We start from the raw sequence: 12445 nt of genomic DNA on the forward strand, positions 1-12445 counted from the left end.
GCTAAAGCAGTAGAGTGGCTAAAGTAGTAGAGCACCAGCCTTGAGTGCAAAGACATAGTCCTGAGTTCAAGCTCCAAAACAGGGGGGAAATATATATATACACAAGAATGAGATTGTGTGGCTTCAGAGTCATATGACCTGGTGTCTGTGAACTGACTGAATGCTGTGCAGTGAATAAACACCTGGTGCACATGGCTCAGTCAGACCAGGAGCTTTTGTCCTCCAGACAGAAGTCCCTACTGCCCTGCCTGCCCACACCAGGCACAATGCACACAGTTGCCTGGGGGTAATGCTACCTAGATTTGTTGGCTTCTGAACCTCACAGGAATGGACTCCTGTGGTATGAACACACACACACACACACACACACACACACACACACACACACACATATGCATGTACAAACTCACCTGTGCATTTTGGTACATGCACACAGCACACACCATCCCAGTGATGTTACAGAAGTATTTGGTGTTGCTCAAACCTGCAAGGTCAGCACAAAGAAAGGAAGTCTGAGAAACTCTCTCTGTTCTCAGGAGCCTGAGGAGTCACAGAGATCCATGACACCAGAGATCGTGGTTGAGATCCCACAGCCGAGAGAGATCCTGGGGGAAACAGAAAGTCACAAGAAAAATGCACTTAGTGTTCTTAGCAATGAGTTTTGGGTGATGTTAGTGAATTGGACTTAGGATGTTGGGCCAGAAGTCCAGCCTCCCTCTGTGCAATTGTTGTGATATCTATACTTATTCCCAAAAGAAAAGATTTGTCAATTTAAGACAAAAACAATAATTTTCCCCCAAGCTTGCTTCCTTCTTCTTCCTCATCTAGTTCAGGTTCCCTGCCGTGAACTGAAAATCTCCCCCCTGAATGATTTTAGAGTTCAAAATCCCCTGGTGACCATCACACTGTGTTTGCCTTTACCAACAACTTAGTTTTGGAATGAAACAACAAGTTAATGATTAATTTTATCACCCAGAATGACAACCCAGAGGCTGCCACCACCTGTCCAAGTACAAGTGGTTTGTGATCTATAACGAGGCACACAGGGCTCCACCATGGCTCAGGACTACATGTGGTACCAGGGCATTCCTTTTCCTTCCAAGGTGTACACCCCTGAATCCATAAAAGCAGCCCAGGAGCTGGTGCTGAAGGATGAGGACATCATCACAGTGACCTACCCCAAATCAGGTGAGCAGATGGGGCTGCGGCTCTGTGGGAAAGGCCAGGCCTGGGCCTCCCTCCTTCCAGCCTCCTGCATGGGGACGGTGTGGTAGCTCATTTGTTTCTTTCCCTTCATGGACGAGTATCTCGCCAGCCCATTTCACAGGGATTGCCATGTGCAAGGTGGGCTGGTGAAAGTATTGGAGCAATGTGGTAGAGTTGAGCCTATGGCAGAATCAGGCATTTGTGACTGTCTGTGGGGCCAGGGGTGAATGATGGAGGGTGAACTCTGCAGAGCTCATAGAAGAATCATATCCAGTTTTTTCCCTTTTAAATATTATCCTTTGTTTTATTTTTATTTATTTATTTATTTATTTTGGGTCCGGTCGTGGGGCCTGAACTCTGGGCCTGGGCGCTGTCCCTGAGTTCTTTATCTCAAGCCTAGCGCTCTACCACTTGAGCCACAGTGCCACTTCTGGCTTTTTTTCTTTTTGCTTATGTGGTGCTGAGGAATTGAACCCAGGGCCTCATGCATGCAAGGCAAGCGCTCTACCACAGAGCCACCTTCCCAGCCCCTTATCCTTTGTTTTAATGTAATTAATTTATTTAGGTTTATAAAAATTACTTTTCAAACAGTCTGATGGTGATTCCTGTCTGTAATCCTACTCAGAAGACTGAGGATCTTGGTTCAAAGCCATCTTGGGCAAGAAAGGCCCTGAGACTCTTCTCTCCAATTAACAAATGGAGCTGTGGTTCAAAGTGGTAGAGCACTAGCCTTGAGCAAAGAGCTCAGGGACAGTGCTCAGGCCCCAAGTTCAAGCCCCATGATGGACAAAGAAACAAAAAAAAAAGCCTAAAAGACGTTTCAGCAGGTGTACCAACGGATTTCAGTGCCATGCTGCATATTTAGCAAGATGAGGTGTCTTGATCAATACCATCTCCTCATACATTTTGGGACAAGTGTTTCACACTATCAGCATGTGTGCACGTGCCAACTACAGCCCAGGTGTTGTTAATTGGGGTGGTATTTAATAATTGAGCTAAATTGGAGGCTGACATATGAGATATGTTGGCTTTCTCAGTCCATGCATACGGGGAAAAGCTTTTGTTTTTTGTTTTTTCAATATTTAAAAAAAATCTACATCAAGCACTCGTTGACATCTTTCCCCTCCGCCTCCCCAGTTCTGGGGCTTGAGCTCAGGGCCTGAACATTGTCCCTAAACTTCTTTTGCTCAAGGCTAAAACTCTAAAACTTGAGCCACAATCTCATGGACATCTTTTAGATATGTAGCAACATTTTTCATTTAGTATATGCCAAACACTTTTCAATTTTTTATGTTTGTGGTGGATGCAGTACTGGGATTTGACCTCAGGGCCTTGTACTTGCTCACCTTGCTCATTCAGCTGGCACTCTACTACTTGAGCCATATCTCCAGCACCTCTTCTTGTTCTTATATGTTCATTGTTACTAAAAAGGTGTTGTACAGAACGTTTCCGTTTCATAGGTCAGGTACAGAGTACATTTGGCTTTTGAGCACGTATCCAGGCCCTGAGTTCAATAAAAAGAATATTCATTGTGGGCAGTAGTTGGGAACTGGCAGAACAGGTTGTAATGGGGGAGGAGGTTTCCAGGGGAGGAACACCAAGTACTAGGATGGGGCACAGCCAGCTCAGAGCACTCAGTGCAAGGAAAATGGGCTGAGAATCAGGAGCCAGGAGCAGTGCCAGGGCAGGAGTTCAAGCCCTAGGAGTGGCACATATGCATGTACATGTGCACACACACACACACACATACACATACACGAATATGGACATTACATGATCAAAGATTGTATGACAGACAAAGATTATTTCGGTAAGGTTTGTGTTATGTATATTTTACCGTCACGGAATTTATACAATTCAGATAGAAATGAGTGACCTTCATTTTCCTTCTGTCTCCAGGAACCAACTGGGTGATTGAGATCCTGTGTCTCATTCACAGCAAGGGGGATCCTGAGTGGATCCGCTCTGTGCCTATCTGGGATCGCTCCCCATGGATCGAGACTGAAGTGGGATTCCAAACCATAAAAGACAGGAAGGAGGCTCCCCCCCTCATCTCCTCCCACCTCCCCATCCAACTCTTCCCCAAGTCTTTCTTCACTTCCAAGGCCAAGGTCAGGCTCAGTGCTCAATAACTACTACATCAATGCTCCTTTTTTTGTGTGTGTGCCTGTGCTGGGGCTTGAACTCAGGACCTGGGCCCTGTTCCTGAGCTTTTCTTCTCAATGTTAGAGCTCTGCCACTTGAGCTCAGCTCCTTGGTTTTTGTTGGTTATTTGGAGACTAACTGTCTCGCAGAATCTCCTGCTTGGCTTAGCTTTGAACTGAAATACTCAGATCTCGGCCTCCTGAGTAGCTAGCATGTCAGGTATGAGCCAAGTTTCCAGGCTCAACTGATGCTTTTGAGTCTTGAATTCTCAAACACATAGACCTGGAGATGAGGCCAAGCTGTGTTGGCCTTTAGCAGTTTTCCATGGCCCTGAAGTTGTGCTCATCTGCTGAGATACGTCAGACCCAAGATACGGACCAGTGCAGATGGGCCCTCACAGATGACCTGGGTGCCAGAATCTTCAAAACCACCATTTAAGCTCAACTAGAACTCACAATTCTCCTTTATAAACAATGCTTGCCTATCTGTTCTTTCAGCTTCATTTCATGAAAAGTGAATACATGCTAGGCACCAATGGCTCATGCCTGTCATCCTAGCTACTCAGGAGGCTGAGATCTGAGGATCATGGTTCAAAGCCAGCCTGGGCAGGAAAGTCCATAAAACTCTTATCTCCAATAAACCACCAGAAATCCAGAAATGGCACTATGGCTCATGTCTTAGAGCACTAGCCTTGAGATGAAGAGCTGAAGGACAACACCCAGGCCCAGAGTTCAAACCCCACAACCAGAAAAAATAAAGCAAATACATTACCTGTGTACCACGGCTCACATCTATAATGCTGGCTAGCTGCTCAGGAGGCTGAGATCTGAGGGTTGTAGTTCGAAGTCAGCTCAGGTGTGATATTCTATGAGACTCCAATTAACCACAAGAAAACCAGAAGTGGGGCTGTGGTAGAGTGAGCAAAAGAAGCTCAGGGACAGCGCCCAGGACCAGAGTTAAATCCCCATGATCAACCAAGAAAAAAGGAAAATGTGAATAAATGAGGCAGACACCAATGGCTAATAGCGGTCACCCTAGTTACTCAGGAGGAGGATGTCTGAGGATTGGAGTTCAAATCCAACCTGGGCAGAAAAGTCCAAAAAACTGTTATCTCCAAGGAACCACCACCAACTTGGCAATGGAGCTATGATTCCAAGTAGTAGAGTGCCAGCTTTGAGAGAACAAGCCCAGAGACAGTTACCAGTCCATGAGTTCAAGCCTCAGGACTGGCATGAACAACAAAAGCTATTAGAGTTCTAATTAGGACAATGAGCAGATAGATGGCTTATCCTTTGATATGGATCCTATCATATAGAACATGGATATGGAGAGATCAAGGCCTTGAATGTCAGAAAGATGGTAACGATTTTTTAGTTTTTGCCTTTCTCACTATAAGGTGATCTACGTCATCAGAAATCCAAAGGATGTCCTTGTGTCTGGCTATTATTACTTGGCTGGAGCAACGTACATGAAGAATCCACAGTCTCTGCAGCAGTATTATGACTGGTTCATTGAAGGCAGCGGTGAGTGGCTTGTGAAGTGAAGGGATCTAAACAGTGTGTGTGTGTGTGTGTGTGTGTGTGTGTGTGTGTGTGTGTGTGTGTGTGTGTGTGTGTGTGTGTGTGTGTACCCGCACCTGCGTGCTGGTCCTGGGGCATGAACTCTGGCCCCAGGCATTTTCGCTTGTTTTTTCACTCAAGGCTAGGGCTCTATTTCTGATGACCCTCAGCTCCACTTCCATCTTTTTAGTGGTTAATTGGGTATAAGCTTCTCAAGGACTTCCTTTCCTTGACTGCCTTCAAAGAAAGCTTCAGATCTCAGCCTCCTGAGTAGCTAGGATGACAGGTGTAAGCTACCAGTGCCCAGCTAAATCTATTTTAATTGGTAAATATGCACAAGATTTTTGCCAATTATACCTGTGAGAAGTGGACAGAGACAAGGGGAAACGTGTGGAGAATATAGACCACATCTGGACGTCCAGGAGTTGATTATGTATCCCTCATTTCCCACCCTGCAGTGCAGTTTGGGTCATGGTTTGCACATGTCCAGGGCTGGATGTCCATGAGGGAGAGGGAGAACGTGCTGGTGCTCAGTTACGAGGAGCTGAAGAAGGTAACGATCCATTTTCCCTGCACCCCACCCCACTGCCCCCTCACACTGACACACATCTCTCCTTCTTCATAGACCCCATTCCACTGGTCAGACTACACAATACCAGCTACTCAGGAAGATGGCATCTGTGGATTACAGTTCAAAGCCAGCCTGGGCAGGAAAGTCCATGAGACTCTTATTTCCAATGAACCATCAAAGTGCCAGAGTGGAGCTGTGGCTCAAGTGGTAGAGCTAGCCTTGAGCACAAAGGCTCAAGATAGTATGCACACACTGAGTTCATCCATACAACAGACACACACAACTCTCTCTCACACACAGCCATTAACAAAATCTGTGTTGTTCAGAAACCAACTGTGGTTCACTGTAGTACCTGGTGCATTGATCTTCCTGTGGTTAACTGTCAAATTATCACTTGATCATTGACCAAATGCCTTGCTCTAGGTCTGGGACATCTCCAGCCTCTGTTCTCTGGTTGTGCTTGGATCAAATCCTTCCAGTCCTCCTTCCTATCCTGTTTTCTCTCTTCCTCCCTCCCTGTGCCAGAGCCTGCCGGCATCGAAAGGGAATCCTGATTTAGGGGACAAGGATGAGAAAAAAAAGACAGAAGACAAAGGATGGGGTGGGGAGGTTTGCAGCTCAAGACTGCAGCACCGTTGATTTTTAGTTTCCTCCTATATATACTGTTAGAAGAAGTCAAGTAGTTGCATAAGGTTAGTATAGTCCAGAAAAACAAGGAATCTTAGGCTTAGTAAAAACAGAGTGCAATAAAAACATGACAAGGCCAACTGGTTAAATATAAAACAGAATCTACAGACATCGTAAAACAATCCCGGGCATCTAGTGTTTTTTAAGTAAGCCAGTTCTTTGTCTGTGCCTTAGAGCAAGCACAAGGGTTCAGATGACCTTTACTGTTGAGCTGTACCATCGGCTCCCTACATCCCTGCTCCCAGCTCAGCCTCTGACACATGAGTCTGTCTTGGAGCTTGGCTGTCTGTCTCTTCTTGTCCTCCCTCCAAAGCTCCCTTCTCCTGAGAGTCGTTCTGTGTTCTCCTTGTCCTGCTTTTCCTTCTTGCAGGACACGAGGAGCACTGTGGAGAAGATCTGTCAGTTCCTGGGGAAGAAGTTGAACCCCGAAGAGCTGGAGTTGGTCTTGGAGAACAGCTCCTTCCAGGCCATGAAGAAAAACACAATGTCCAATTTCAGCCTGCTGAGAGGGGATTACTTTTCTCCTGAATTCTTAATAACCAGGAAAGGTGTGGAATCACTCACTGTGGTTTATACACCTCAGAGACCAGGAAGGGAATTCTTGACAGATTATTGTTTCATGAGTATGGCTTTATCTTTGTTTTTTTTTTTTTTAAGGTTTGTTAGTCCTAGGGCTTGAACTCAGGGCTTGGGTAGTGTTTAATTTTTTTTTTTAATTTTGAAGGTTGGTGCTCCAGACTTGAGCCATACTCCATTTCTGGCTTTTGCATGGTTCCTTGGAGATAGAGTCTCACATTCTTCCCTTCAAACCTGACCCTCCAATCTCAACCTTTTGACAAGCCAGGATAACAGGTGTAAGCCACCAGGACCCAGTGGGTTCTATGTATTTATTAGTCATTTTTCTTTCTTCATATCAGAATAGCTTTTTTTTATTTCATTACTACATTGAAATCCTCTGTTTCTGCTAGGCCTGTGTTTCTTAACTTTGGTGTCTTCACTGTTGCCTTTTTTTTGTTTAGCTTTATTGGGCTCGATTTGCGCTTCTGTTTTCCTGTTTCATCCTTGCCTGTTCTAATGCATCTCCCTGATCTCGGAATCCCGCTGTTCTTTTCTTTTTCTTTCTTTCTTTCTTTCTTTCTTTCTTTCTTTCTTTCTTTCTTTCTTTCTTTCTTTCTTTCTTCCTTCCTTTCTTTCTTTCTTTCTTTCTTTCTTTCTTTTCTTCTTGCTTGCTTGCTTGCTTTCTTGATTTTTTTCTTTCTTTCTTTCTTTTTTCTTTTTTGCCAGTCCTGGGGCTTGAATTCAGGGACTGACCACTGTCCCTCAGCTTCTTTTTCTCCACGTTTTTTTTTTTTTTTTGCTCAAGCCTAGCACTCTGCCACTTGACCCACAACCACTTCTGGCTTTTTCCATGTATGTGGTACTGAGGAATCAAACCCTGGGCTTTATGCATGCTTGGCAAGCATTCTACCACTAAGTCACATTCCCAGCGTGTCCCCAGCCCTCCCCCTCCGTGTTCTGTCTTGCTTGGTTCTCTCTATGGAGGCATTTTCCTCATTGTTTTTAGGGCTGGACAACACCAAATCTATCATTGAATTCACTGATATTCTGGTGAAGTTCTTGCTTGGCCTGCTGCCGATGGCTCATGTCTGTAATCCCAGCTACTCAGGGAGTTGGAATCTGAGGATCATGGTCCAAAGCCCCACAGGCAGGAAAATTCTATGAGACTCTTATCTGCAATTCACCAGCAAAAAGCCAGAAGTGGAGCTGTGTCACAAATGGCAGAGTACCAGCCTTGAGGAAAACAGCTCAGAGATAGCCCCCAGGCCCAGTAATGGCACACCCTCCTGCACCTACACACATGGGCATGTGCACATGCATGCACACACACAAATGTAAGGGAACACCACACCTACGCCACACTGACACTCATGTGCACGCCACACATGGGTAGGCACACACCCTTACACACCCACATGTGTACACACATGTGCACTCATGCAGGCACAGGCACACATGCATGAGTGTACACACACACACACACACACACACACACACACACACACACAAATGTAAGGGAACACCACACCAATGCCACACACTGACACTCATGTGCACGCCACACATGGGTAGGCACACACCCTTACACACCCAGATGTATACACATGTGCACTCATGCAGGCACAGGCACACATGCATGAATGTACACACACACACACACACACACACACACACACACACACACACACACACACACACACACCCATACAGGTCTTTACAATTCTCCCCTCTGAGCTCCAGGGTCCTCCACAGTTGCTCAGCAGGGATGGGACAGGGAGGGAGCTGTAGGCTGGGCCCTCTCTGTGCTGGCCCCCTCTGATTGCAGCCTTTCTCCCTGGCTTCCAGGCATAACAGGGGACTGGAAGAACCACTTCACCGTAGCCCAGGCTGAAGCCTTTGAGAAAATATTCCAAGAGAAGATGGCAGGACTTCCTGTGGAGCTGTTCCTATGGGACTAAGTCCAGACTGCTGCCTGTGTCTGTGGAGACGAAGATTTGTGTCTCCTTGGGGTCAGGGCATAGAGCTGTCACTTGATTCTGATGGTTAGAATGTTCACGCTGTACATTTGATTCTTTGCTCGATACAAACCTCCATGGTGTCACCCTTGCCTTTATAGCACCGCAGCTATTCAGAAATCTTTCAAAGCCAGACACCAATGGTTACCTACGTTTCTCAGAAGTCTGAGAAATGAGGACCCAGGGTCAAAGCCAACCAATGAGGAAAGTCTGTGAGCCTGTTATCTTCAATGAATTAGCATGCACGCACACACGCTCGTATACACACACACATCATTCCACTCATGTTACTTTAAGTGTTTGTTGCTTCACAAACTTGGCCAGGCGAGGACAAAGAAAGGAAGTGTGAGAAACTCTCTCTGCTCCCAGGAGCCTGAGCAGCTATGGAGATCCATGATACCAGTGTCATAGATGAGATCCTAGAGTGGAGAGAGATCCTGGGGTCAACGGAGGAAATTGGAAGAAAAACGCATTGCGTGCTCTGGGCAATGAGTTCTGGGTGATATTAGCAGATTGGTCTTAGGGCCTTGAGTCAGAAGTCCAGTCTCCCCCTTTGCAATCGTGATGTCCATGCCAATTCTTAACATCAAAAAATTGTAAAATTAAAACCATTTTAAAAATGCTGCTCCCAAGCCTGCTTCCTTCTATTTCCTCGTGCAGTTCAGGTTCCCTGCCATGAACTGAAGATCAGATGAGCACAGATTGCCCTTGAATCAGGTCACAGTGGCCCAATATAAAGCACATTGCGCTTTTCTTAATCATTACACGCATTTCATAACCAAATGGAACAAGTTAATGATTGGTCACCACCCAGTTTGACAACCCAACTCTGCCATTCCCTCCACAATGGCAGTGGCCTGGGAATAGATCCAGGCACGCAGGGCTCTGCCATGGAGTCTCAGCAGACTGACCTGCTTGGGAGCCGTGGGCAGGGATGGAAGGCACCTCGTGTGTGTGTGTGTGTGTGTGTGTGTGTGTGTGTGTGTGTGTGTGTGTGTGTGTCACACCTCAGACCTTGTGCTTGGACTTCTGCTCTGTTGTGCAAATGATGGATTTGAGCCAACTTGGTGTAGAAGGCACTCAGCTTGGTTTTTTTTTTAATTGTGAGAATACTGTACAGAGGGGTTACAATTACATGGTCAAGATCACAAGTACATTTGTTATCAAGCATTGTTGCTTCCTCGCTGTTTCCCCATCAGCTTGGGTTCTGTGAGGGTCTGTGGAGCTCTTTGTCTGGTCAGAGGCATTGGTGATGCCCTTGGTGACCTGCCTCACATGGGCAAAGGTAGCTCCACCAGACAAGAAAATTATTTGGAAAGCCATGTCCTGGCTCCACAGTGCTCTCTCTTTGAGGCTATAAAGAGACAGGACTTATTTCTCAGTTGCACCCTGGTGAAGGTCACAGGGACCAGAGCAATCGGTGCTGAGACCACCATGCAGATCGGGAATGGTGGAGACTTTTCACACTGCCCCACTGTCCCCTCTGCAGTGCCATGTGGGTCATGGTTTGATCATATCTGGGGTTGGATGTCCATGAGGGAAAAGGAGAACGTGCTGATCCTCAGTTATGAGCAGATGAAAAAGGTAACGATTGATTTTACCTGCTCCCCACCCCACCACAGCCCTCTTCACCTCTTCTCCCATCTCCCCTGTTTCTCCAGTATCTTCTTCCCCAATATCTCCCTGCTCCCAGTCTCCATCCCACCTTCTATGTCAACTTTCTACATGCTGTTGTGTGTTATTCCTTCCTGCATTCCTCTCAGCCTCCTTTTCTTTATTTTTGTTCTGAGATGGAGTCTTGAACTCAGTACCTGATGCTTTGTTCTCTGGCTGGCGCTTTACCCACTGAGCAACACCTCCAACCCTGCATTCCAGTCAGCCTTTCTCCTGCCAGTGCCTTCTGCTGTTTCTCTCTTCTTCTGCTTTTTCCTCCTCAGACCTGCTCCGTGTTGTCCCCTCTCATACCGCTGGCCCCTGTTTGCCTCTCATTAGGACCCGAAGAGCATGATAGAAGATCTGTGGGTTCCTGGGGAAGGTGCTGGAGCCAGAGAGCTGGGCTTGGTCCTTGAGAGCAGTTCCTTCCAGATGATGAAGGAGAACAAGAAGTCCAATCTCAGCCACATGCCTGAGGAGCTTGTTCCTGCCACTGTCAAAATCACCAGGAAAGACATGCAAGGAAGGGCTCTGGGGAAGGAAGTGCTGGAGGCGAGGGAAGGGAAATCTGGTGTTCCCATGCCTGGCTGCTGACCAGAGGTCAGCCAAGGACAGGCTAGCTGTTCACTTCCAGCTTGGGTAAAGACAAAAGAAGTAGATTCTGGAAATGGGGCTGTGACTCAAGGGTTTAGGGCACTAGACTTTTTTTTTTGGGGGGGGGTGGTTCCGGTCATGGGGCCTGAACTTTGGGACTGGGCGCTGTGCCTCAGATCTTCAGCTCAAGGCCAATACTCTACCACTTGAGCCACAGCGCCACTTCTGGCTTTTTTCTTTTTGCTTAGGTGGTGCTGAGGAATCGAACCCAGGGCCTCATGCATGTAAGGCAAGCACTCTATCACGGAGCCACCTCTCCAGCCCCATAGGGCACTAATCTTGAGCAATAGAAGCTCAGGATCAGCCCCCAGGCCCTGATTCCAAGCCCCAGAACTTGCACAATGAATAAAGTAATAGATTTCTCTACGGAAGTGGTATGTCTACATCCCTAATGGGAGAATCTGCTCTCAGGAGTCTTTTTGTCCACCAGAGAGCCATGAACTTGCAAGACTCTTGAACTCTTGAGCTCCCAGTGATGTTAACCATCACCCTGTTCTGCCCAAATCAGTTCAGCTGCCATTTTGTACAATGTCTCATGTCTCTTGACTCTCTTCAGTTCACCATGGCGTTCTTCTTCAGCTCTCCATTAGATATGATCTGGCTTGTTAAGATAGATTTTCTGCTCTCTTTTTACTACCCTCAGGTCTCAGTTTCCTAACTGAGTTTCTTAACTCTGTTTTGAGCCTGCAAGTTTTGGGGGAACATGTGTCTGCTCACAATGGCTGGCTGTATAATAGACTCCTAATCTGACCTCTCAAAATGTGGTTTTTCTGTTATTTCGTGATCATATTCCTGTATAATATTTGGAGTTCCCAACGAGATCCCAGTGCCAATGGTGGTAGCTGGGTTCCTTGAAGCCACTGGCAAATGGCCTCGGCGATACTTGTTACCAGACAATGGGAGACTCCATAGAACAGGGGACATCTGAGTTTTCTTAAGGCCTGATGGCTCTTCTGCTACTCCAAGTGCCAGGATCATGGATGTCTGACATTCCACTAAATCTTTTTGGGGGTCCAGCTTTTTGGAGTCACTAAGGAATCATCTGGAGGTGAGTAAGTTTCTGTTTTTTCTATGTTCTTGTTTTCTGTTTTTCTGTGTTTCTGGCAAAGATCTATCCATTTGGATGTAAAGTGGGAGGGGGTCAGATGGGACCAGGCCCCAAGGAGGGGCTTTTCAGGCTGTGATGACAGTAGAGGATTTTGTGTTTTTCTGTTTCTGTCTTGGTCTTGTCTCATTCTGTTTTCTTAAGAATTGGTTCCAGTTTGTAATATGGGTCCTTGTTTTCTGTGTCAATGTCTTTGTTCTTTAGACATCTATTTGGGGGTAGAAGCCAAAGTTCCACTTGTATCTCCCTCCAGTGTATATTGGATAATTTTAAATTGGGATTTTCAGATGAG

General features: G+C 46.4%; 1 protein-coding gene across 1 annotated transcript; it reads left to right on the forward strand.

The window, feature by feature from the left end:
* Window positions 1-1005: 1005 nt before the first annotated feature.
* Window positions 1006-9361, forward strand: LOC138812854 (sulfotransferase 2A1-like). The gene is made up of 6 exons (XM_070001076.1): window positions 1006-1188; window positions 3106-3317; window positions 4748-4874; window positions 5369-5463; window positions 6539-6716; window positions 8572-9361. Exons 1-6 carry the CDS (start codon window positions 1056-1058, stop codon window positions 8682-8684), a joined length of 858 nt encoding a protein of 285 aa, XP_069857177.1. The 5' UTR covers window positions 1006-1055; the 3' UTR covers window positions 8685-9361.
* The last annotated feature ends 3084 nt before the right edge of the window (window positions 9362-12445 follow it).

This window comes from Dipodomys merriami, unplaced genomic scaffold, assembly GCF_024711535.1.
Source record: "Dipodomys merriami isolate MVZ:Mamm:240054 unplaced genomic scaffold, mDipMer1.0.p SCAF_57, whole genome shotgun sequence".
Lineage (NCBI taxonomy): Eukaryota > Metazoa > Chordata > Mammalia > Rodentia > Heteromyidae > Dipodomys > Dipodomys merriami.

Bases quoted from the DNA above. Each gene is read 5' to 3' on its own strand.
- LOC138812854 (XM_070001076.1), top strand. From the start codon at position 1,056: ATGGCTCAGGACTACATGTGGTACCAGGGCATTCCTTTTCCTTCCAAG. The intron at 3,318-4,747 runs GTCAGGCTCAGT...TCTCACTATAAG, and splicing joins TCTTCACTTCCAAGGCCAAG to GTGATCTACGTCATCAGAAA. The intron at 5,464-6,538 runs GTAACGATCCAT...TCCTTCTTGCAG, and splicing joins GTTACGAGGAGCTGAAGAAG to GACACGAGGAGCACTGTGGA.